The sequence below is a fragment of the Athene cunicularia genome, assembly GCF_003259725.1.
Source record: "Athene cunicularia isolate RWA chromosome 17 unlocalized genomic scaffold, athCun1 chr17_part1, whole genome shotgun sequence".
NCBI lineage: Eukaryota > Metazoa > Chordata > Aves > Strigiformes > Strigidae > Athene > Athene cunicularia.
In genome coordinates, this window is record NW_020799122.1 from 10680561 (window position 1) to 10706322 (window position 25762).

At 47.9% G+C, this 25762-nt stretch overlaps 1 protein-coding gene across 1 annotated transcript in view; it reads right to left on the reverse strand.

Moving 5' to 3' along the window:
• Positions 1-25762, reverse strand: part of NSMF (NMDA receptor synaptonuclear signaling and neuronal migration factor) — a 43525-nt gene that overhangs the window by 6301 nt on the left and 11462 nt on the right. The window contains exons 3-15 of the mRNA XM_026860691.1: positions 23744-24223; positions 19183-19258; positions 17003-17008; positions 16368-16436; positions 12104-12156; positions 9988-10077; positions 8245-8366; positions 6512-6595; positions 5441-5474; positions 4840-4910; positions 2597-2676; positions 829-931; positions 380-455 (exon numbers count right to left, since the gene is read on the reverse strand). Of these exons, the coding sequence (XP_026716492.1) occupies positions 380-455; positions 829-931; positions 2597-2676; positions 4840-4910; positions 5441-5474; positions 6512-6595; positions 8245-8366; positions 9988-10077; positions 12104-12156; positions 16368-16436; positions 17003-17008; positions 19183-19258; positions 23744-24223 (1344 nt within the window). The remainder of the gene's footprint in view (positions 1-379; positions 456-828; positions 932-2596; positions 2677-4839; positions 4911-5440; positions 5475-6511; positions 6596-8244; positions 8367-9987; positions 10078-12103; positions 12157-16367; positions 16437-17002; positions 17009-19182; positions 19259-23743; positions 24224-25762) is intronic.

Below are 25762 nucleotides of genomic sequence, written 5' to 3' on the forward strand. Positions count from 1 at the left end.
AAACCCCTGAACTTGGTTACAGAAAAGGTTCTGCCCCCATCTGCATTTTTCCCATGGACTTCACATGCCCGAGTAATATGATTAATCTCATAAACTCAGTCTGGAAAGCTGCCTACTATTTAGGCTACTTTGCCACTTCCACTAGCCTGGGAGAGGGCTCTGCAGCTTCAGGCACAACAAACAGGATAGATGAAATGTGAACGTGGAGGAATTGCAAGGGGAAAACCAGGTTCAGCAACTGAACAACACAAGGTGGTTACAAGCAAAATGAAGACCATGGCAGGACTTAAGGGAGCTCACAATTGCTTTTTCAGGAAGATGCCCACTGAAGGAGGCAGGCTGATTAGGACGGTATATCTTTGTACAGAAAATAAATTACCTTGAGCTGATAGTTCAAGTGGAGACTCAAAGGCAACCCTATAAGGATTCATTAAGTTTTTCAGATTCTGAAATAGCTGAAAGGAAAACATATCGAGTTAGCAGCTGAAAACAAAGATGGACTCCAGGGGACCCAGAATTGCCCATACTTGTTCCCTACCTCTAGAAAACCTTCCCCTCACATCCTTTAAAACATCTAACTCATCAGTAAATAAAGTGCTTTGAATGGCTGTTCTCCTTAAAGGCTTCAGTATTCCATTCCTCCCCTGCCCTGTGGGGAAGGCTCAACCCATGGGGTGGTTTGCCCTTTCACAGCCACTCATGGACAGGATGGCAGCACGCTTCCACGCAGCAGAAGAGGAAGGTTTAGTTCACAGAGTGGCTATTGCCCCCTTGGGCTTGGTGCTACTCAGCAGATGCTCCCAGAGAGGTGACCCAGGAAGCTATTACCTTCTCCCCATTGGGGTTTCCAAGAACATAGCAGCCCATGATGTGAATGATATTTGGTTCGGGATTGACTTTACTCATCAGCCGGCTCAACCTCTTCCAGAAGCTGGAATAAACAGAGAAAAAGCAAAATACATAATTTAAAAAAACCCCAAAAACCCAAACGGTCTCCTCATATGCACAAGTAATCACAAGAACATGTGCGCATACAATCCTCAGAGCGGGCCTGAGGCTTGTAACCTGAGAAACTGTTCAGGAAGAGCCACTGGTTCTTAGACAAGAGCAGGGGCAGAGCAAGGGCCTGAGGAGCAGGTCTGAGTCGTGTGGTACATAGGAGAGGCCCACTGAACCAAGGAAGCTTGAAGGTGAAGAGAAGGGAGCAAAGTCCACCAGGAGTGCTTTTGGACTGACAGTTTTAGTTTTACTAAGCATCCTCTTCTTGTAACAGTTCCCTCCAATTTCCTCCTTCCCATTTCTATCAGTTGCCCTTCCTAAATTTGAGTGTTGTTACTAGTGCACTGGCTCATCTCCAGAGCATGAAACCTGCAGAGAACCACTGGAGAGGTGCTTGTTCTGCATAGCTAGAGACACACCACCAAACCAGGCTGTTCCACATCAGCCAGTGCTTGGTGCTGCTCACCAGTCAGACCCACCTTACATTTTGTGACTACTGACTAGGCACACTGCCTAAGCGACATGAAATCCAACCACCTCGCCTCCGGTGCAGTGGGTTAGAGCAGACTTCTGCTGGGCTCTGGAGCCCAGCGGTTCCTCTGTGGGGTCTGCAATCAGATCACAGCCCAAGTTTTTCTCAGGACTGCCTCCCAGGGACATACAGGTTGGATGGAAACATTCATTTCCAACGACCCAAGTTTTCAGTTGTTTATTTACAGCTTTTTGAAGGTCCCTGAATTACAACTTTTGACCTGGCTATGCCTGGAACATGTTCAGAAGCGTGTATGTGCACATGTGCTGAAGAATTTTCTTGACAGTGTTTGTGCCAGAGCATGAGTGCGCTGAACAGATGTTGACTTTAATCCTCAGTTCTCATGCCAACAAAAAGTTGTGTAGGAAGAGGTTGGTATACATCCTCTCCCCTACAACGAAGCACTGTTAGCCAAGTAGGTCTGATCCAGCACAAGCGAGCAGGCAGCAAAACTGGCAAAGCTTAGCTCCCTTCAAGAAGCAGAACTGCCTCAACAACCCCAGCTGACAGGCTGGCATGTTTGCGAAAATCCTCCTCAGTAATGTGTTGGACTTTGAGCAGGCTTTGCAGAGACAAATTCCATTCCCCCCTGCAATTAGGAGGTCAGTTACTGGAGGACAGCTGGGAGGGGAATGGTTTCGATTCCTGCCGCTAGTTGCCTGCTTAGAAATGCTATCTCAGCCACTTCTGAGTAACACAGGCACGAGGTGCATGTTCTGGTTTCTGGTCAGCAAAACCTTTGTTAGGAGAGGAAATATATATTTTCCTTTTTTTATTGTGATAGTCTCTAGTCCAGAGACACATTAAACAGCACATAAAAGCATAAATCTCCTGGTGACCTGTCCCAGGGCCACACCACCCCAGGGACGAGCTCAGCTCTGTCACCTTTGCAATTCCCCCCCGAAGGACCTGTGAGCTGCTATTAGGTCCCCCCTTAGCCTCTTCTTCCTCTGACCAAGCCACCCCAGCTCCCTCCACCTCTTCTTCTAGGCCGTGTGCTACAAAAATTGAACAAACCAAGCAGGAAAATGCTATCAGAGTGCAGAACATAACGCAGCCACTCACAGGATCATATCTTCCTCCTTCTCCACTTTGGCGAAAGTGGCAACTTTGTTCTTTAACAAGTATAAGTGACCAGGACCTCCCTGCAAGAGAGAGACAGACAGATGCAAACCACTTTGCGGAGGCCTTGAAGAAACAAACCCTGGGTATGTTTCTTGTCCTGCACTGCCATACCCAGAAGGGCCACAAGGGAGCAGAGCAGACACGCCAGGCTGGCACTGCTGCTGCAACCTCCGAGGCAGACACCCCAAGGCCTTGCTCAGGAAATATTCACATATGGAGAGTGTGTGTGTGGGGGTGGATTCTCTGTTTTTTACTTTGGTATGCCCACCTCATTCTAGAAAAGCACAATAACAGACAAAAATCTTCACTGTGGGTGGCTGGAGAATAAATGGGAAGACGAGAAAGCCCCTTTCATTTGGGGATGCTAGGGGACTTGCCATGGCAGGCAGATGAGAAGCTGAGCAAAGCAGGGTAAGCAGGCAAGAAGTCACAGAATCACAGAATCATTCAGGTTGGAAAAGACCCTTGGGATCGAGTCCAAACATCAGCCCTACCTGAACGACCCTTAAACACACCCAGGGATGGGGACTCACCCCCTCCCTGGGCAGCCTATTCCACTCTCTGACCACTCTTTCTCTGAAAATTTTTTTCCTAATGCCCAGCCTGAACCTCCCCTGTTGCAGGTTAAGTCACTGTAGAAGAACTGGACTTCAGCAGTAGCAGACATAAAACAACTGAACACAACATCAGGGAAATTTTCAGGTCAGTGTGCTGCAAACTCTGCTATTCTGCAGCGTTAGGCACGTGGGAGGGAGTTCAAGTTTGGTTACTGCCCCAACTTCTCATTTCAAGGTTCCCTGCACAGCTGGCGGGGAAGTTTGAACCTGACCACCCTGAGGAACAAGAGACTTGGCAAAGAAATTCCCAACAAGCCCCAGATCCAGCTGGGCCTGAGCCTGTCCATCCCCAGCTGGGCTAGCCCGTGCCCTGCCCCCTCTCCCGCGTCCACCCCTGCAGCGCCCGGCTGAGCCACAACACACTCCACTGTCACCCAGACTGAACCTGCACACAAACCAGAACCATCACATCGCAGGTGTGAGTTGCCTTCTCTGGCATCCTCCTACTGAGGTCTGCACTAACGCTGGTTTGCCTGGGTTTCCTTGAAAGCAGCCCAGCTCTGGAGTTGGCCACAACAAATCAGATTTTATTTCCTGCTGTCACAGCAACTTCAGAGTGCTTGGTGTCTGGGGAAATGAGAAGTGAAAGCCATACACATGCAGTTACTTTAACAGAAAATGACTTTGGAATACTGGTTCCTCTATGTAGTTTTCCCTGTAAAAAAAGACAAATTTGTAACAAATTTTTCTTTGGTAGGGAGGGTCTGCAGAGAGACCTGGCCAGGCTGGAGCGATGGGCTGAGCCCAACTGGGGGAGTTTCACTGAGGGCAAATGCCGGGGGCTGCACTTGGGCCACAACAACCCCCAGCAGGGCTACAGGCCTGGGGAGGAGTGTCTGGAGAGCTGCCAGTCAGAGAGGGACCTGGGGGGGATTGATTGACAGCTGGATGAACATGAGCCAGGAGTGTGCCTGGGTGGCCAAGAAGGCCAATGGCATCCTGGATTGTGTCAGCAATAGCGTGGCCAGCAGGGACAGGGAAGGGATCTGACCCCTGTGCTCGGCACTGCTGAGGCCGCCCCTCGATTCCTGTGTTCAGTTTTGGGCCCCTCACCCCAAAAAGGCCATTGAGTGACTCGAGTGTGTCTAGAGAAGGGCAACGGAGCTGGGGCAGGGTCTGGAGCACAGGTCTGCTGGGGAGCGGCTGAGGGAACTGGGGGGGTTCAGTCTGGAGAAGAGGAGGCTGAGGGGAGACCTCCTGGCCCTCTGCAACTCCCTGCCAGGAGGGTGCAGAGAGGGGGGATGAGTCTCTTGAGCCGAGGAACCAGCGCCAGGCCCAGAGGGAATGGCCTCAAGCTGCCCAGGGCAGGGTCAGGCTGGCTCTGAGGAAGGATTTCTTTGCAGAAGGGGCTGTTGGGCGTTGGAATGGGCTGCCCAGGGCAGGGGGGGAGTCCCCGGGATCCCTGGAGGGGTTGAAGAGTTGGGCTGAGCCAGCGCTGAGGGATCTGGTGGAGATAAGAACGGTCAGGGTGAGGGTCATGGTTGAACTGGAGGAGCTGCAAGGGCTTTTCCAACCTTGATGATTCTGTGATTCAAACCACCCAAGCGCTTAGCAGCTTTCATGTACCTGGCAAAATATCAGCATCTTCCAGATTTTGCAGCCTTTCCGATAAATGTTAAGCTTCTTCTCTATCTCCTCTGCAAAAAAATACATTGGAAGAGATGAACCACGGAGGAAATTAAAAATTAATCTTACTTTTTCTTGCTTTAGTTCTGAAGGGAAGAGGCTGAGCTGTGAGAGGTGCTCAGCACCTACATTCCCACTGATGTAAAAGCAAACCCTTTGCTTTCGTGCTGTGGAAAGCTCAGCATATCTCAGGGCAGAGAAAGTACAGTGCAGCCCCAGACATGGCTCTGTAGCGACCATGGACCTGTACCAGACCCTCTGTTAATGCTCACCTAACAAAGGTACACTGGGCAGGATCTCTGCTGCCCTGTGCCTCAGCTTCCCTTTCAGAAACCAGAAGCTTGGCATCAAAAATGGGCCACAGAAGTGAAGTTTTTTTACTGCAGCACATCCAACAGCAGCTGCCTGACTGTCAGGTGTCACTGGGGTGATAAAAACATCTTTATGAGTGGCCGCTGAGGCACAGGGCAGTGCAGTGGTTTTAACATACTGATCAGTTATATTTGCAATTGGCAGAAATTAAGGAATAACACTTACGTACCTAGGATGTCATCAAAGGTGGCATGTTCATGGTCCTGGAAACCAAGAGAGAAGACATATCAGGGTTCACTGTCACTGCACCAGCTCCCAAGATGTTATTATAGTCTCTAATATCACACACACAATCCCATTTCCAGGCAAACAGATGCTTTAAGAGCACAATTATACCAACTGAGGGCTTCTAGTCACATCACAGTAATTACCACCCTAAAACACATCTCAGCAAAGAAGCTGAAGACTCAAAAGTCCATGAAGATCAAGTCCATCCAAAGGCTCTAAGATTAATCCTGCAGACAAGCCCAAAGCACACACCATCCATCAGATGTAGTCAGCATCAGCAATGCTTACTTGCCTCTTGGCCCATGTTTTGTAGCCAGCCTCTGGCTTTACACACGTCCAAGGTGGCTAACAAACAGCCACCCTCCCAACCCATCTGGCCTCTGGCATGGCAGGGTCATCAGGACAACCATCCAACTCTTAGAGAAAGAGAGTAGCAAAGCCAAACCCCCAGTGGCACTGACTGCTGCACATGGAGACTGAGTTTTCTGGGCTGTCAGTCCCACCTTTCCCTTTCAAATTTAGTGAATATAAAGTGATTAGGAAAGAGAGATCCATGGCTCCTTGCTGGTGTTTCAGACACCTGCTCAAGCAGGACTTCTAGTGAAAAATCAAGGTTAAACTAATGACTGACCACTGTACACAGGGTGATGGGGTTCGCAGTCTGCTGCAGAGCTCATATTGTCTAAGGAGGAGCATAAGAAGGAGCCCTAAGACTGGCAACACACAGCTCTGTGTGAGCCCTGCCTTCCCTTGGTAATCTCCCCATGCTGCCTGTCTGTGACTGCAATTTTCACTCCACCTTACTCTTCCACCTAGACCTGAACCCCCACGAAGCTACCCCAGACCCCAAATCTGGGTTCAGCACATGCCCAGACCTTTCCTGACAGCTTTTCCAAATCACATCAGTGTTTCAGAATCACCGTAGTAGGAACTAGGGATAGGGACAAAAGAAAAATTCTCCGTATGAAGCCTGCTTCCACACATCCAGACACAGCAGAAGTAATATACTTACATAGAGAATGGGGATGATAGAGGGATCGTCCCTGCGGATAATTGTCGGGACATACTCTGCTTTGGGTACCTTGGAAGAAATGAGCTAGAAGGGGGGGGGGGGGGAAAAAAAAAAAAAAAAAAAGCAGTGCAACAGCATGAGGAAAAGCCAGTAAAGTCTGGACAGAAGCACAAAGGCCAGAATAACAGTGTCCTGATCAGTTGCTCTCAGGTGTTACCCAAACTAGCAGCTAATCCTGCCTGTCTGTGTCCCTGTGGCAGGCCCTCCAAGTCTGGGGTCCACTGCAGAGGAACCCCAGGCTTCCCAAGTTCCCCCATGCGTCAGTCTTCTCAGCCATCCACAAATGAGCACACAGCTCTGCCTAAAAGGCAGGACTGAGTCTGAGATAAATCTTTAAAGGGGAGACCGCTGCACAGAGAGGATGAAGCAGCTTGTGCATCACCATGAACGGCTGCATCCCAGCAAAGATCATTTCTGTACAGCCTTCCTCCACGCGAGGGGCTGTGCTTCTGGCTGTAGAGCACTGTTCAAACCAGCACACATGGCTGGCTGGTGGTGGGACAGCTGTGTACCTGCGCAGGAACCAGCCAGGGGATGGAATGGCATCAGGCAGAGGTAGGCACACAGCCGTGGGATGTCAGGCAGACGCAGGTTACCTGGCAACTCTGGCTGAAGCTTCTGCTGGCTGCATCAGCATGAGAGCCCAAGAGGATGGGGCTGCCATCAGCACAACCCAAAGGACTATGAGAACATGGTCAATTTGACCGTGCTGTGATTTCAGGCATCTCTGTTCATTGCTGTGAGAGGGGAGCAGGCAGCGGTGCTGGTGGCCTTGTAAAAGCAGCATGGCTTTCAGCTTGGGCCAACTTCTAAGCCCTCCCTCCTGGCAGGCAGTGCATCACTGCTTTGGAGTTAATGTAAAGTTTCTGAAGAGGCACAATACAGAGTCCAGGGATGGACAGTCATCACCTGCACCACTTGGGAGACTCACTGGATCTGTCAAGGGCTGAGCAAACCCAAGTGCTGGGTTTCTAGAGTTTGGTCCTCACCTGGACACTTTGCCCTGAGGGTGTTTTGGGGCTGGCCTGCACAGCCAGCCTGGGAACACATATAAAAGCAGGTTGTCTCCATGTCCTTCACTCTTCCCAAGTCTTAGCAGGACCCACTGAAACACAGCACTGCCATACTGAGCTAGCAATGCTGCCCTGAGAAGCTGGAAAGCTGGAGACCCCATTTTGCCCGAGTACTTGTGCTTGTGGTCCTGTCTGCCAAACCCCACAGAGCACAGCAGGGTGGAGCACAGGGGGAGGCCTAGCATCAAGGAATGATAAAAGAGATGAAGGCACTTCAAGGGGTGACATATGGCTCCAAAGTGAATTAGGTCAGCAACAACTGCAGGGAGGGACTGCTGGGACTGGGGACTCAGGTCTCTGTTGTTGGGGTTACTGAGACTCAGGCTAATTCCACTGAGTGTTGGTGACAGTCCTGATCTGATTTGGGGTTGGATTACAAGTCCTTCCACTTCTAGTTTTCTTTCAACACTTTATCCCCAGCAATAACAGATGCCAAACGCTATGTCATGTCTTGGCTGATCTCTGAGTGACCCTCATACACACTTGAAGAGTTACCTATACAAAAGACTTGCCTCTTCCTATGAAGATCATAAACTTAGCAGCTCTGAAAGGACAGACAGGGCCTGAGTAGATACAGGTAACTGAGTTGGAAACCCTTACCATTATTTTTGGTGGAATAAAGTCTTCTCCGTCACATGCCACGGCTTCAAGTTCTTTTTCTGCTTCCCAGTTCAAGTCAAAGTCGCCATCCAAAGTGCCGCAGGAATCCTGAAGATCATGGCCTGCCAGAACACAGTGTGCATTATAAGAGCTTGCCTTCCCCACTCAATCCTGTCTGGCAGCTACCTCACAAGAGGTACCACAAGCTGAGACTTGTGCCCTTTGTTTTACAGAGTGACAGACACCACACTTTGGGGCTGGAGTCTCTAAACAGACAAACACTTAACAAATGAAGAGCACACACACAGAGCCCGATGCCACATATCACAATTTTTCATCACGCACAGTCACCAAGTTTAGCTTTCAAATGCTAATTTGCAACAGTCACCCTGTATTTCAGAAAGAGAGAAGGAGACAGAACACAGACAGACTCACTACACTTCAACATTGCCAAGCTGATGAGCAAAAGTCCAAGGACTTCAAAGCTGGTCTCCTTACAATAATTACTGCTCTGACTACATCTTCTGAGTGATTATAAAGAAACTCGGCCTTGTTGGTCAAACTGATCCTGGCAGAGAAGTCCCAGAGTGTGTGGACAGCCGTAGCAAGCACAGTAGTATTGCAACAGTATACTTGAATTTTCTCTCCAAATTGACCTTACCTGTTGGCCTTCAATGCCTCCTGGGGAAAAAAACATCTGGAAGGAATATAATTGACCGTTAAAGGTTAAAAATAGAGATGCTTCCCTGAAGCCAGGGACTGAGGAAGAGAACCAAGATGCCTGTATTTGTGCCTTTTGGGATGTCCAAGTGTCAGTGGGCAGTGCCCAGAGCCTGTCTGAACCATGTCTTTTCCATTCGCCTCTGAGTTAGCTGAGGGAGAGGGAAGGAATCAGACTGCAAAGGAACAATCGGGTCATGTTTTGAACCTGGCTTTCGTACATCTTCCCCTACAGCTTGGTGTGGTGTCTTCTACAGCTAGGAGGGCTGGATCTCGTGCTTACCTGGTAGGTCAGTGAAATTCACTTACAACCCATTTCAAGATCAGCAAACTCATGTCCACCAAGTCCCTTACCTATAGGGTTTCAATAAAATCTGGGTAAAGCAGCCATTCCCTTTATAAGACAGTGGGAAGACATTGGCATTTCCTCCTGTAAATTAACACAACACAGTCTCAGTTCCCAAAAGCAGGACATTGCAGCATTACTGGGGATTCCCACAGGAATTCCTGGCAGCCCAAACGAAGATCACATTGCCCCAAGCCATCACCTGTGCAGCCAGCACGGCCAGGAAATCAAAGCTACATCTCATGGAGCACTGCAGCTGTGCTCTTGAGCTATTCTAGCCTAGGAAAGAGCTCAGAAGGGGCTCCTGCACAGGAAGCCAGGCATAGCCCCACTATGGTGAATGTAGCCTTGGCCTGGTGTGCTTCCAGGTAGGTTGTTTTGGTCCCAAGTGAATAAGAGATGACGGGAACAGAGGGTAAGACAGCTGTGCCACTGGGTATCCTTTGGCAACTGCACAATAACATAAGGTTAGATGTGTTGTGCTCTACAAATAAATATAGGTACACACGGATGAACAGGTGCATATAGCTGGAGTGTTATTTGCTCAGATCTCATGAAACTAAAAGGATCACAGATGGGACAAAAGGGCACAGAGGATTTACTCCAGTGGGACTCCACTCAACACCTCAGCCGGAGGGTTTGGCCACAGGAGGAAGCTCAAAGGACTCAGAACTCACTTTCTCGAGAGTCATGGAAGGAATCAGCTTTGATGGGAGTCGGGTCACTCCAGGACCTGCTGAAGCTCCTCTCACGCCGTTCGGCAAATGCTAGGATAAAACCAAAGCACGACATTAACAGACTCCAAAGCCACCTCTGTTGCTGCCAGCAAAACAAAACATCCAGTAGATTTCCAAAGCCACACATCACGGACTCCCCTGTGCTTGTTCTTCCACTTGCCAAATGTGAGTCCTTTCCACACAGCAAACAAGGGTCTATATTCTACACAGCAGAAGACAAGGTGCCCAATTTCTGAGCAGGACCATTACAGGGTATGCAACACAGAAAAGTGAGGACACTTGATAGTCTCTCCTTAAATGCACACAGCTCAAACCTCAATTTAATCAAGGCTATTCCAGTCTTAGTGTAAATGCTCTGACTCAAAGGCCTCGCAGGAATATGTACTCAAAAGCTAACAACATATACATGACCAGAAGAAGGCAATAGTTCTCCAGTCAGTTCTCCCTTCATGTTCTAGTGCCATCCCAGTCAGAGCTGGATCAAACAGAGGGGGGGCCTCTGGAAAGCTCATGCTTTCTGAATTTTATTGCAAAATTGAAAATCCTTCAGTTTTTGCTTGCCTGCATTCTCATGAGCACTCTCTCTTCAGGTTTGTTTTTTTTTTTTCCTCCAAGGGGCATTATATTGTTTGTGCTGGCATTTCCCAGGCAGAATCCAGGGAGCTGGTTGCACTGATGGCAAATTCCTGGGAACTGCCAACCACAATGTCTGACTTGGCAAGCGCATGTGAGAGCCATTACGCCTAGATTAACAGCCACTTATAGCCACTAATTCCTATTTCTGGCAGCAGACAGAGCAAGTCTGCTGCAGCATATCTAGTAACAGCATCTCATGTCAGCAGCACAGGAATTCACTGCAGATCTGCATTATAAGAGCTGAGAAGCAACCTGTCCTCTGCTGCAGTGTGTCCAAGCATGGGTGTCCAGGGAGAAAAATCACATAGTAAGTTCTTCAGAAGGTGATCTCCATCCTCAGCTTTCTTTAAAACCCATGAATTTAGCTATTGTGCTCATGAAGAGAGCTTTGAAAACATGACCCGAGAGTTACCAAGGCAGAGAGGCGTGCCTGAACTTCCAGACAGCTCTAGGGGGAGGTGAGCCCTGTTTATTGCAGGCAGTGCTAACTCAGATGCCAATAAAGACACTTCAAAGGGCAATGCTCTTTGCTGTTCACTTCCCACAGCACAGGAGAAAGGAGAGTAAAGAATGCAAATTCAACTCAGCAGGGCTTTGCTGTGGGCAGTCTGTACGTGATGCCTGGTCAGGGGTGGGAAGAACAAGCTGTTTCCTCCTCTGGAGCCATTCTCGGCACACCATTCTCAGCCCATTTCACAACAATAAGGGAGCTACCCCAACCAGGTTGTGGAGTGTTGCCTTCCTCAAGGAAAGGGAGCTGCTGTTTCCCAGGCCTGAGAGGTGATTTCTTCCCCAGTGAGGCATAACACTCCCTTACTTCTCCCTTGCTCCAATCTCTTCCCTGTTCCTCTTCTTTCTCTCTCTTCCACCATCCTCTCAGCTCCCACCAGGCAACTTTCCCCCAGGTCCTGCTGCAAGACGGTGATGGGACAGGGGAGGAGGAAAGAGAAAGCCACCAGTCCGCATGGCACACAAAACACCGACTGTCCCCAGGGAGCCACAGCTGGTCCACAGCTTCCGTAAGAGGCCAGGCAGCCCTCGTCAGCTCTGCTGAACTCTCAGCTCTGGTTCTCATCACAAGTGTCTACGCCGGTGATTCCGGAAAACCACACGCACATGGGACAAGGGACGCTGCAGCTCTCCTTCCACTCCTTGCACTGAGGCCACAGACATCTCACAGCCAAGGCAGAGGGTCCTCAGAAAGAGCTTACAGGCTGCTCGCAGACATCCGTGTGTCCTGGAGACTTGCAACAACCTGGCCGCCTTTTTTGTAGGCTAAAATGGCACCAGCAGGTCAAATCCTTTCTCCGGCCCAATGCTAGGTCCTTTCTGTCCACATCTACACACAACATAGGTTGCTCATGTCCCACCGGCACAAACCCCAACTCCTCACAGACACATCTTACAGGTACTCACTTACTTTGTGCTTTAACCCTTCGGCTCCCCACCATGCGGAGGTGCTTCCGAAAATTCCTGAAAGAAAGGCCAAACACAACCTTTGAGAAAAGGTAATACGAAGCAATACCTGGGCCCAGCAGGACTGAAAAAACTGGGAGGAAAAAAAAAAAAGTGAGAAGACAATGCATTTCCTTCTAGGCGTTCAAAAGCTGGACACCAGGTTCCCAGCCTGCATCTACTCAGTGCTGGGGACAGTTATGCTTGTCAAGAGCGTGGCTGTTTCTTCTGAATTCACCAGGCTGGTGGTATGGGGCAAGTGAGGTCCTACGTGGCAGTCCCCTTCTCATGGCCTGCTTTCACGTCCCTATGACTAAGGCACGCCTGTGCTGTAACTGTGCTGAAGACACTGACACTGCCCATGCTGGCAACGTTCCCTCTTCTGGTAAGCAGCAGTAACTGCTCCCCTCTCTCCTTTCTTCCACACATGCTTCAGCCAGCAAGTGGGGTGCCCGGGCTCTGCCCTGCTAGGCAGCATGCACACACCATGCTCATGGCTGTGCTCATTCCCAAACACATTCACAGCAGCTGCTAAAATCCCACCCGTGCTGTTAGCAACCATGCAGCCCATACTGCTCTCCAGGGCAAAGAGCTGGGAAAGACTGAAGCAGCTTCTTCCTTCTCAGATAGCACTGTTCAGCAAGGCTGACTGTCCTCATGGCCTGCTCTCTGCTAATGCTGCCTGCTTAACCACATGCTTCCCTGCCCACGACTCACAGGCAGAGTTCAGTGGGGCAGCAGAGTACACAGCTCCAGGGGAAAGTCCATCAGAGGGTAAGCCTTGGGAAGCAGCTACACCCCACAGTCATGGGTCAAACAGACCATCCTGGCCCCTCCAGAGAGACCATGGCAAAAGGACTCTTCATCCAAGCCCCTCTGAGTGCAAGGGACCTGTTTCCTTTAGTTTCTCATCACTCACCTAGACAGGAACCAAAGAGGACAGGAACCAAAGAGGACACCAGAAGAGACACAGGGAAGAAGCAGCACATGGACTATCAAGAAAAGTGTGACCCCTACTTAGTCAGGGTGGCCAGCTCAGTGCAGCCCCCATGGCCCCCAGAGATGTCAGTGAGCAGCCTGCATGGAGTGGGCGAGCCTCCCTAGATTCCTTTCTGCCCCACCAACATATACCGCAGACATCAAGCAACAGAGACTACTGCTGGCGAAACGAGTAAAATGACAAGGTCATCTGGCTCACACAAGTTAGTGGGATGAGTAAGGACACATTGCAACCATGCAGAAGCTTTGGCGAACTAACTGGACTAGAAGACACTTCCAGCATTGCCATGAAGTTGTTCAGAGAAAGTCAGATACGTTTACTCCTATACAGAGATCGACACAAACACAGCCCTCATAGGACAACCCTTAACTCACGCCACCTTCTGCACTGTCCCCCACTTTGGCCTTGGCTCCCATGCTGTTCATCAGGACCCAAATTCAGCAGCTCAGGAAAAAAAACCAGCAGCTGGGTAGTGAAGCTGGGAGCAACCTTATTCCACAACAAGTTTCCATCTGTACTTGAGCTATTGTTAGTTTACAAAGATTTATTTTAGCTGTACTTGGGTATGTGAAGATTCACTGCTGTGGATCAGACAACTGCCCCCTTTAGAAAAGTAACTAAAAAAAATTTGCTTCACTAGGACATGCTGGTCTGGCTCTACGTACAAAGCCTTCTGGGGCATGTGATGATGGATAATGTGGGCTGTCCTACTGTTCATCAGCTTCAAATCCAAATAAATACAATATTTATTTGGGTTGTTCTTTACAAGAAAGGTCTTAAACATATGTTGTAGCTCATCAGAATGAAAATCTTTATGGTCTGTTGTGAGACTGAGATCAAACCAGACACTGAGCACCAATGTTAATTGCCAAGGCCACTGTTAAATCCTTTGGGATTTTGGCATTTTGGAGTAAAATCCATTTTTCTGCTAAATTCTCAGCTGTCCTCTCTGCAGAGGAGCTTCTTCAGACCCTGGGGGGAACAGGGATAAAGCAGTCTTTGCCATAGAGGAGCGCAGCTCCCAGCTGCCTAGACAGCTTGGTCTCTCCCTTGAGTGCGCATCGAGGGCAGCTGGCTGGATACATCTGAATACTGCTGAGAGCAACTCCGGGGAGAATCCAGTTGCTCAAGGTTAACCACAGCACTAAATGCTCAGAGAAGGGACAAAGGCCTTTTTTTCCCCTCCTCATGTCTTCCAGAAAAAAAAAAACAAAACAAAACACCACTTTGGAAAGGAGGTGCAAGCCTGGGACTGCCTCTCAATGTGGGCATCCTGCGGTCACCCAGATCCTTCTGAGTGCTTTTTGCAGCTGTACTGGTCCTCAGGCTTCTCTGTGCTTGATGTGAGCATGAAAGGACTGGCACAGCAGCCCCTGGGGAGCTGCAATGTGCTCTGTGAGCAGTGGGGCTGCATAAACCTGCCCTGTCTTTCCTGCCTGGCTCCTGCAATTGCACCCACAAAACCCAGTGTTATTTGATCACCAGCAAGATCTCTTCACCATCAAAATTCAACAAGCATCCCCCAAGTTACAGTGATGAAATCTCTTTATTACTCCCCTTCCTGAACAGTCCTCCTCCTGACAGGCTCCAGCTTGCCTGCACAACCCTATGCCACCTCCACGGTACCATCCCAGCCAAAGGGTCTCCAAGACACAGTAGCCATGCTTCACACACACTGCAGCTCTGCTTGCAGCGGTTCATTTTCCAACATTTTCACTACCTGACAGGTCAGCAATGGAATTACTGACATACATCAATGCTCTGGCAAAACTCCCAACAGCACCTCTCCCGTTCTCCAGCCCAGCCCCTCCGTGCAGCAGACACAAGGCTCAACAAACCGCTGGGCATCACTCACTCTCCAGGAAACACCCTCCGTGTGCTGTGCCACACAAACCAGCCTCCCCAGGCACCAGACACACAGAGCCAACCACTGAAGGGGCCGTGCAGTGACAACTGAACTTCTGAAACACCTGAGGCCATGAAGGGCTGCACAACAAGCATCCAAAACTGCAGCTGGGCTGGGATCCTTCCCACTCCCTGGAGAAGAAAGCTGAACACTAACTGCCAGCAATCCTGACAGCTGGCCAGGGTCTGCTTGCATGGCAGAGCCAAAAATCCATCAGAGCTATCCTATCTCCTCTTTATGACAAGATAAATGCAGATGGGTTCCCACTGTACAATCCTGCCTTCAGTGTCCGCAGGAGATGAAGGGACATGCTGGCCACTCAACACAAGGATGACATGACCCTGTCTATCCTGACACAAGGTATATGACTCCTACTCCCGTACTCAGAAGCCACATCAACAAGCCATTTCTAATGAAGACTTACCTCTAACAAATTCTGATAAATCTCTTTCTTTTTAAAGATACACTGTCTATTTATTTACAGCATCTTTAGTTTTGAATCTTATTTATCTTCCTTACTGTTGAAAATACCCATCAACTTTAAACTGCTTAAACAAAAAATCTTCCTGGCAATTTCCCAGTTAAGAAAAAAACTGTTGTTTTTCTCCCACTTTGTTTTGAACAGTTCTGAAGTGATCATGGCACTTTTTAACCAATGACAAAAATGCCACGTTATCCTTCTTAGTAGGCTGCCAAAACAGAGGAGCCTTGGCACATTTAAAAAACCAGAACAGTTCTGATCACCACAGTGGCTAAGTGGTGTGCCCTGTGAAGCCAGCAGAGGGAAACCAGGGCCCTTCTGTAACACCCAGACAAGGAACCAGTCCCCATCCCATTTTCTTCCCTTTCCGTTATTCAAAAAAAGATTAGAATAACAGACTTCTGGTCACTAGGGATGTTAATTTTGCCTACACTGCAGATTTTGAGGTGCATTTTTAGATGCAGCAACAACACCTGAAATTACTTACTCAGCTAACCTCAAACAAATTCCACGTATCTGGGAGAGGGCTGGGGAAATTTCATCTTTAATTTCTTTATATGTATATTATCTATTTTTCTGCCTGAGACACAGATCCTGTATATTATATTTGGAAGCTTAAAAGAAACTTGACAGTGTTCCTTTAAGAAGATGGAGATCAGCTGTCTTGAGCACTGCAGCATCATTCACCTCCACATTTCCAACACAACCACTGCTAGTGTCCCTACAAACAGCAACACAGACAGGGACAACCACGTTCAATGTCATCAAGCGTCACTAATGACACCCGAAGGGCCCATGCAACACCAGGCAAGGTTACAGCTGTGGGAGAAAGTGGGCCCTACCTCTGTATAATAGCTGCAGAATCATTCTCTCGTTTCCGTCTCTTCCTCTCTGCGTAGCCCCTGAACGCCCTGGGAAACCATTTTAAGCCATTAACCAACTACACAGCTTTGAACTGGAGAGAACACGAAACATAGACAGGAAAGCTCTCACCAGACAACAAAGAGAGATTAGGCTGACCAAGGAAGACAGCCAGCCCTTGCAGGACTGCGTGCAAGTCAGGGGCCGGGCAAAAGACTCACCAAACCAAAGGTCCTCACTCTCTCAGTAGGTGGCTAGACAAGCCACTGTTCCTAAAGCAAACATAAGAGTGGCCAGAGCATGGCTCAAAGAGTGGAGAAGAGCAGCCATCATCCCTGCTACAGCAGAATGGACCTAGGAGACTGCAGACACAAAACCTGTGTACACCAGGATCAAGAGGGACAAAAGCATGCTAGCAACTGTAGCCTCCGTTTTGAAGATGAGGACGGTTGCAGTGTGATCCCTGTAGGCCTACGAGCTGTAGCCATCTAACCTCTTGCCAGCTGACAAACAGTCCTAGCACAGGGAAAGCACGAATGAATATGATGGACAGGAGAGGAGAGTTTATCCAGGACACCAACAGACAAGGTAATAAAAAAATTGAGATTATACTTACGAGATGCTAGAGATCCCAGGAGATGCAGGGAAAAAGAAAGAGAAGAGGAATTCATTAGTGCTCAGCCCCAGCCAGTGTTCTGAGGGAATTTTCACTCCAGAAGGAATAGTTCTTGTTAGGTGGAAGGAAATTGCTTTTTAAATTAAACATTTCTCAGTGGTGAGACTCCTATTGGACCAAGCTAAATCCTCGCTGGGGCAGTGCTGGCATGTGGCTTGGATGCAAATTAAGCTCCATGTAGATCCAGAGAACATGCAGATGTACAACTGACAGCTGACCACGGCCTGTCAGGCTACAGCAGGAGCTCACCATCATGGGCTTCTGGAGCAGGGAGACCTCCTCCCACAGTGACCTGTGAAGTCAGCTCACGCTGTCTGGTCTATGAAGGAAGGGAGCACAGTGGGGTGAAAATGCTAGAGGAGAGGCCAGGAGGACAGGGGCACCTGGGGAAGCCACTTAAGGAGGTGCCCTGAACTTCTGGAAAAGTTTCTATGCAATTTCTAGAGGCAACACAGGACCTCCAGAAACATCAACCAAGGAGCTATGTATACCAAGGGAGCTGTGCTCCTCAAGGGTCTCCTCAGAGCACCATCCCCCAAGCCAACCTCACTTTGGCCTTCAAGCCCTGTAGGCCCTGCCATGAGCCATCATCCTGCAACAAACCTTGTACCCAGCAAAGATGACTTCAGATAACAAAGGATGTGCCCAAAGGCAAAGGAAACGTGCTGATTTTGTGCATGGTTTTGGTTTGTCAGATCAGGATTGTAAAATATCATTCACTGTTATCCGCCAACATTTTTAAAGAGCAAAGCGAGTATCTGTCAAATTGCCCTCGGACTGTCAAGCCTGGTGCCCAGGAGTGTGAATCAGCTGGGATGCCACCAGATTTACAATCCCTGGAAAGAAGGCAGGGGGACATAGGGTTAAGTAAGAGAAGCAGTGCTAAGACAATACAGAGAGAGCAGCAGCTCACAGAGGCTCCCCACTGCCACCGTCAGGGTGGGCTCAGCACCCTGCCACAATGCATCAGATTTCACAGACTGGCACCATGCAAATGCCTCCCCTTGTGCTGTTCCTCAGGTTGGGAGGGTGGGTCACACCTCCAGCCAAGCTGGAAGGGAAGGGCAGGGCGTGATGGTAAGCCTTTTTTTCTGTGTGATGCAGAACCTTTCCAGTATCTCAGCAGCCACCCCTCTCCCCAACTCTAGATCCAGCCCTCCCTGTAACAGTTCTTACAGGTGTGATCCAGTCTGGGTTATCCCAAGATCAACAAACAGCCTCTTTTCAGGATTTGAGAAAGGAAAGGTATGAGGGAAAGAGGAAATGGCAGAGAAACAGATTACAAAAAGCACACCAGATTAGACAAAGAGGAATAAAGAGAGTGGCTGAGAATGACAGACACAAAGTAGGAACCAGGAAAAAGGTGACAAGGCTGGAGTAGGGCCTTAGAAAGCACAACAGTGTCTCGTTTCCCTCAGTGCTTGCCTTGGCTATCCAGTCAGGTAGGAAATACTTGACACCAGGAAGATGGCATTTCCTGACAAGCTGGGTACAACCTGGAAATGAGGCTTCCCTTACTCTCTTCAGTCCTTTGAGAACTGCCTCCTCCCAACACACAGCAACCAGGGGCACCAAAACCTGTGCAGAGCGTGGAGGGAAATGCTGTTCCTAACTCAGATTCATTCACACTTTGAAGAAATTTTACTGACACTTTCTTCAAATGACCAGACCAGCACAGAAGCTGTAGGGCTACAATCTCATTCTATACAGACACGCTTCTCCTGGAGTGAGGGATGCAGGGCAAGCCTCGAATATTCCCTCAGGGCAGTGGCTGCAGCAGAAGCAAGTGGTGAAGGGTCTCAGCTGGTGCTCCCACAGGAGTTTCTCTCTGCAGAGGCAGCCAGGGACAGGGCACAGTGTCACAGAGAAAATAAGGGAAGCAGAGAAGAGCTGGGTAGCCCAAGGAGTTAAAGAAGGTAAAACCAAACAAATGGGAGTAGTAGGAAAGAGAACTACTAAGTACACAAAATAAATTAATAAAGTACAAGGTTCTCTCTCTCTCACCCCTGCACTGCGGTGCCAAACACACAACTCAATTGCTCCAGACACTCAGATACAGCTTTGAGAGGGCCACAAACTTTAAAATACACAATAAAAGCTCCAGCAGCAGTTTCACTTACGCTTGCATAGTTGTAGTAGCAGTTTGAAAACTGAAGAGGTTCTCTTTTGGGAACCAGGTTCGTATGGGGACTTCATCTGGAAGAGAGAGCAAAACCTGAGAACCCAGCATGCAGAGACAGCATTCAGCCAGCAAGATTTTCTGAGCTCTTTCTTCTAGTACTTTTCTTCAGCATCCTGCCCTATACTAAACTGGAGAGTTTCAATCTCCTCATATATATGCACACTACCACCAAGTGTCTTATAAATTTGCGCTAAGCCGGTCTATCAGGCTACAAAATGAAAAATGAAAGCTCTATTCTAAGCGTCAAAGATTAGAATGATTGATCCAGGAATTACAGAAGGAACATTTGAAAAAGAAAAAAAACAGGGGAAAGAAATACTTTCCACTAAGAGCATTTTCCAGCCTCTGCCTTTTCCTTATTACCATTCATTTGAAACGTCCCATTCATCCATTCTTTCTGATGCAGCCTCCTGTGGAAGACAAGAAGCATTCACCTTCCTCTCCTCAGAACTGTAAGCCTGAGACATACTCTCTTTTTCTACCACTGAAGTTTCAATAAAGCCCTCAGACACCCACTCCTGATGACCTGGCCTTCGTGAATTTTTCTGCCTTTAGAAGTCAAAGTGCACATCTGCTACACAAACTGCAGATAACTCTGTGCTTACTCAGTCTCTTGTTTGTAAACTGCCCTGCCTGAACCAACTGTGATTATTTCCCAATTCTGTTGCATTAGGACATCACATCCTCTTCACGTAATGACCACTAAGACAAAATGCAGGCAGTAAATTAAGTCACTAATTATGTGTGTGGGATGGTGGTGACCAGAAGGAGGAGTCTGACCAAGAGGCAGCTCCCACTGAGAATTCTCAGGCTGAGGCAGGGAATCAGAGGTGTGCTAAAATCCACTGACACAAGACATGCGAGATCTCAGTGGACTGGATCCCTGGGATTTGGGGCTACCTGATTTTTCATTTGCTTCACTTCCAATTTACAGCTTCCTTGCTTAATGACTTGCCACATGTTGCTCATCATGCGTCTTGCTTCACTCATTCCTTTTGAGATCATTAGCAACTATGGTATCTTAGTCATTAATATTCTGGCATCGTCAAGAGAATTTTTTTATTCACTTTCATTGGTCAAAACCCAAACAAACCCTGCATGCATATTGCAGACATAATTACTACAGATGAGGTATCTCACCAAATGTTTTTCACAGATCATCATCTACTACAGACTGGTCCTGCTGCAATTACAGATGCAAAACATGCTAAATGCAACTGGAGAGGCTTCCTTTGAAGTGAAGCTTTCAAGAAATCATACAGAAAGCTGTAACAGACACTCTTCTCAGCTAACAGCTTATGTCAAGCCTTGTATAAAGGCACCCTAAGGAAATATATACATTAAGTGAAAACTGCATTCTAGTATGCTAAATACTTATGAAGTTCCTATGTCTGCTCTTCTTTAAAAAAGACTGAAGAAATTCAAAACAGTTCAGACTGTAAATTAATTACTTGCTTTAAGTCTTGAATCCACAAAAGTGGTGAAGGAGGAGAAGTTGTACAAATTCCTCTTTAGCCAACAAACCTGTACAGACTTCTCAGGGACTACGCATCTCAAAGGACTGACAATCTCTTAATATATTTTACAGCTTTTAAGCCAGTAGCTTATTCAAAGCTGAATTTATGAACAACAGCTTTGCCTGGACAACCACTGGAAGCCTCCCTCCTTTTCTGAAAGACAGGAGTCCACATCGGAAAGATATCACTCCCCTACCCACAGCACTCAGTGGAGAATAAAGGATGTGTGGCCCTTGAGATTGCCTCTTTACCAGCCAGAGGTAGAACAGTTGCAGAGAAGCACACAGCTGGGGACTAGGGAACACAGTTTAGCTCCAGAGCTGATCTGGCTCATTAAAATTCAGATTATGAGTACAACTAATTGCTTCCAGGAGCAGGTAGCACACTCCTTTTTGGCCAGACAGAGCATCTTACTCTCCTTTCTTGTTATCATCAACTGTGATGAAACAGCCAAGGAACCACGGGCCTGGATAAGACTGGAGGAACACCACCACCACCACATTCACCATCTCCAGCCACTTGACAGGCTGCATGAAAATCTCAGCACCTCTGTCCATGAGTGGATGTGTTTGCATCAGATGCTGGGAACAGCACAGGAGACAACAGCTTGTGCTTCTCTGGAATAGTGTTAGGTGTCATAAACTCAGCATAAAAATCCATATTAAATTATGCCAATCTGGCCTAACTGCCATGAATGTTGGTTCTGCAGCAACAACGTGTCATGTAAATCCAAACAGAGAAAGCAGCGCTGTAAATTGAACCTCTGGGGAAATTAGTCTCTCTCTCTCATCTCCATTCATCTCTGCTTTGTTTTCTCTGCTAGCCATGCATGAAGGACATTCCAAGAACTACTTCTTGCAACCTGTGACAGTTGTGCCACTCAATTCTCAGTTTTTCTCTGAGTAACAAACGAGACCAAGCTGAGAAAACTTCCATTCCGTGATGCCAGCACTATGACAGGATTTGGTCTCAGAGGCACAGCGCTGCCTGTGCAGCCACACGTGCAAGCACTCAGAGACTTGAGACAAGCACGGAGGGTAGCTGCTGTCTGCTTGTATGAAACACAAAATACTCATCTGCAGGTTCAGCACTGTCCATTTTGTTCCCATTTAAGTAACTACTCCAGTATATTTTCAGAAAGGCAAATCTCCATTTCACATTGATAACTGGCCCTAACAACAATTGCTGCATAGTTGAAAATACATATTATAAATCCCAAGGCCCAGAAGTGGAACATGGCATCTCTCTATAGCATTTGCTAGGCCATGTTTTCTAGCAGACAGAGGTGTTTAGCTCCAGCCAGGAGGATCCATTAGTGATCTGGAGCTTTCCTTTGGTTCTGTATCAAGTAACCTGCTTCAGTCTCACAGTGCACTAGTGTATTTTTCATTTGTTCAGGAAAGCTTTTAACATAAATCCATCAGCATTGGAACATGAAATCTTTGCTTTCCCAATTCACTACACATCATGAGGCTGCAACCAACTCAACTCAGCACCCTGATCTCCACAAGACCAAGTCCCTGGGGCTGGTGATGTTCTTTCCTGAAAGGCTGGGACTGAAATGTCTTTCTATCTTCACACAAGCTTTCTGGCTGTGTCATCATATGCAGAGCCATCTTTTAGCAGGTAAAACATGTATGATCATAAAAAAAATAAAAGGTTTTTATCCAGGAAAATTCTTCTCACTCATTTTCTTGCACTTAAGAAATAAAAACAATAAAGTCTAAACTTGCACATGTAGTGTCTGATGTGAATCCCAAACATCACAGAGAACAGACAGAGAAATAATGCTTAAAAACTATACACAGGAATTAGCAGGGCTGTAAGTGTTCTGCACACTTGATAATTGTTTTCTGATTATTATTTTTCAGTATTAATCCTTGTATTAATTTAGTCACAGAATTTCAAACATCTAGGCATGAAAATATGATCCAGAACTCCACCCTTCTGTTATTTTACCTACAGTAAGTATCGCTATGATATTTACTTGAAAACTATGAACCCAGGAAAGATGCACAGTTTGACCTCCACAGTCCTTACACTCAATTTATTTTCAAGGAGAAAACCTTGACCTTTCCTGGCTGGACATTCTGCTCCAAAAACCTTGATGTGTGTTTACATTTAAAAAAAGAAATCAGACAAATTAGGTCAGACTCCTTGCCAGCCACATATAGAGCTGACAGACAAAGATGGATTGCATACTAGTTTATAATACAAAACGTACAGATTGCGACATATATTTGATTAACAGTTTTTTAAAACGATCAGGAATTTTTAAATGTAATTTAATTCCAAGCCCTATTCCCTGAAAATATTGAGCAAATGGAGAGTGAATGGGGAAAAAAAGCCCAATATTGTATTATTAGTATTTATGGGAACACTGTGAGGTAGGACTAGGTGAGGGACCCTGCTAAACTGCTTCCAGCCGTGCAGATGAGCATTTCAGGGACACACCAAAGCATAGAACACTGTACCTGCGCTGAACTGGGGCTCCCTCAAGAGCACCCTGGCACGTTCACAAAGATTTCACCTGCCTCAGTGCCAAAATGAGGCAGAGGAGAGAGGGTCCTGCTCTGAACTGCATCCTGGATGAGCATAAATGTAGGTGCCTTGGCACTGCCCCTGCTCTCCTGCTCTTCCTCCAACAGAAAGGCAACCCACAGAGATCAACCACATTAAGCTACATGAAGCTGGCATGAAAACCACCCAGGTCATTTGCTGCCAACAAACTAGAAGGAAAGACAGTGAGGCTTGGATGAGCTGGCCTCAAACTGAACCCGGCTGATTTTAAACTCCCCCTTTTGACAAACCCTTTCCATGAACGCTGGTGCAAGGTACCAGCAAGGTGCTGAAGAGGAAACACTGCAGGGCCCAATTTGGGGCACATGGCAACAAAACCCCCATACTGGGATAAGATGGGTGTCACCCTTCACTCCTGTGCCAGAGTCCCTTTGTGCCCTCCCAGCACCCACCCTTACTTACCAGACACTCGATCGACACTGTACATCCTCTCCAGCCTTTTTCTGTGCCACCCAGTCTCGCTGGATTGATGCTGCTCCAGGTCAAAGGAATGCTGGGAAGGGGCAGCCAGCCGGGTGCAGTTTGGGCACTCCTTGGAGCCCTGCCGGCTGCCCGGCCAGCCCTTGCAATGCCTGTTGACACCGTGAGAGCCACCAGCACCGTGCACTTGGTGGCCATGGTGGCATTCCTCTTGCGCAGCCCCCTTCATCACCACCAGTTCCATACTTTCGTTCTCGTGGTCTGACAGCATTGGCCTCTCGCCAGAGATCGTGTAGACTCGTGGCTTCGGCCCCTCGCTTGGCATCTTCTCTGCCTGCTCCTCAGAGAAGCTCCTCTCAAACTTGCCGTCTGAGATGACGGAGAGCCTGCGCTTGTTCTGTGCTGCCTGCTGCATCTCAGGGGAGTCCTCCTGTCCGATGTAGGAGTCTGCTAACAGGTGATCTGAAACAAATGGCACACTTTCCTTAAAACCAAAGCACCCCAGACACCGACAAACTCAGGAGGCTCTTTGTTACTGTTGCAGAAAAGGGACGGGAGAGACAGATACAGTAGGTTCCCCCAGGAACCTTTTCGGTGGGACACGTGCCCATAGCCTTCTAAACTTCCAGAGCTGCTACTGAAATGAGAGACTCTTCTCACACATACACCCAGTATTTTAAGCTTGCGTGGCCACCAAACAAGGCTAGAAGCAAACGCAGGTCTCACTGCACAACCTGAAAATGCTTATGTGCACAACAGCTCCTGCTCAGCTGCACAGTCCTGTCTGCTTCAGCGGGTTTGGCCACCCAAGGGCTACCGAGCCAGTGAAAGTCTGCAGGGCAAGGATCAGCACCAACTTCTCTCAGAAGTGACAAACTCTGCGTGTTCTGTGCACCAAGCCACTATTTTTTTAGAACTAAAAGAAAGGGGCAAACTACTAGGGGGTGTGTGGGTGTGGGGGTGTGTGGGGGCACTCCCTGAGCTGACCAGGAGGAGCTGCCTGTACAAGCCCTAAAGAAAGGGCCATGCATCTTGACTCTACAGCTAATGCTGTCTTTCCAGACTTTGCATGGAATCCAAAATGCATGTCTAGGAGTAGTGAGGAGTCATGCGCCTCACTGGTACTGTCCAGATAAAATATGAAAGGCAGTCAGCGGTCTACATCACCCATGGTCTCCTGTGCAGAGACAGCAGGGACACTAGACCCTCCTCCAGGAGGAGAGCCTAATGGACAGCAAGGGCCATCACCAGAACAACTGCAAGCCGTTCAAGGGGAAGAAACTGCTCCACCAGCTGTCATTCAGCAGCTTGTCCACTGAGTCCTACTGCTGTGGGATACACTGTCATGGACCAAATTCTGCAGTAAGTGTTCACAAGCTCCAAAGTCCAACCACTTGTCACCCCTCAAGAGGCAGAAGGCCACCACATTTGTTCCCCAGAAACTCTAAGGCTGGAGTGGGCATGTCTTGGGAAAACACCACCGAACGACTCTTCAAGATTTGCCAAGATCTGTGCTGTCTAATAGTACCAAGCACACCATTTTTAAAATTAGAAACAAAGGCCAGTGTTAAGTACTCATCTCGCCAAACTTACTAATCTGTGTGGGCACAATGATGCTACATGTTTTTTAAGACACCACAAAATAGTGGCTGACAGCTGCCCCTGTTCCTCCTGAAATGAATACTTCTATGGAAGATGTATAAGCATCATTAGAGCAAACACACTCGATCACGAACCTTTACTCACATACTGACAGCATGGCAATTCAGAGATCTAAGAATTTCTGAACTCTGGTATTTGTGGGTAAATAGAAAGATGAATTGCCCAAAATACAGTATGTCTGAAAATGCTGATGATCACAAGTGCAGAGAGTCCAATTCCAATCTCTGTTTTATAATCAGAGGTCTGTTTAGTCCCATAAAATTTACAGACATATAGGTGGGACATGACTGGTTTCAAGTAAGAGTCAATTTTTTACTGAAATCATGGCAGAGTTACAAT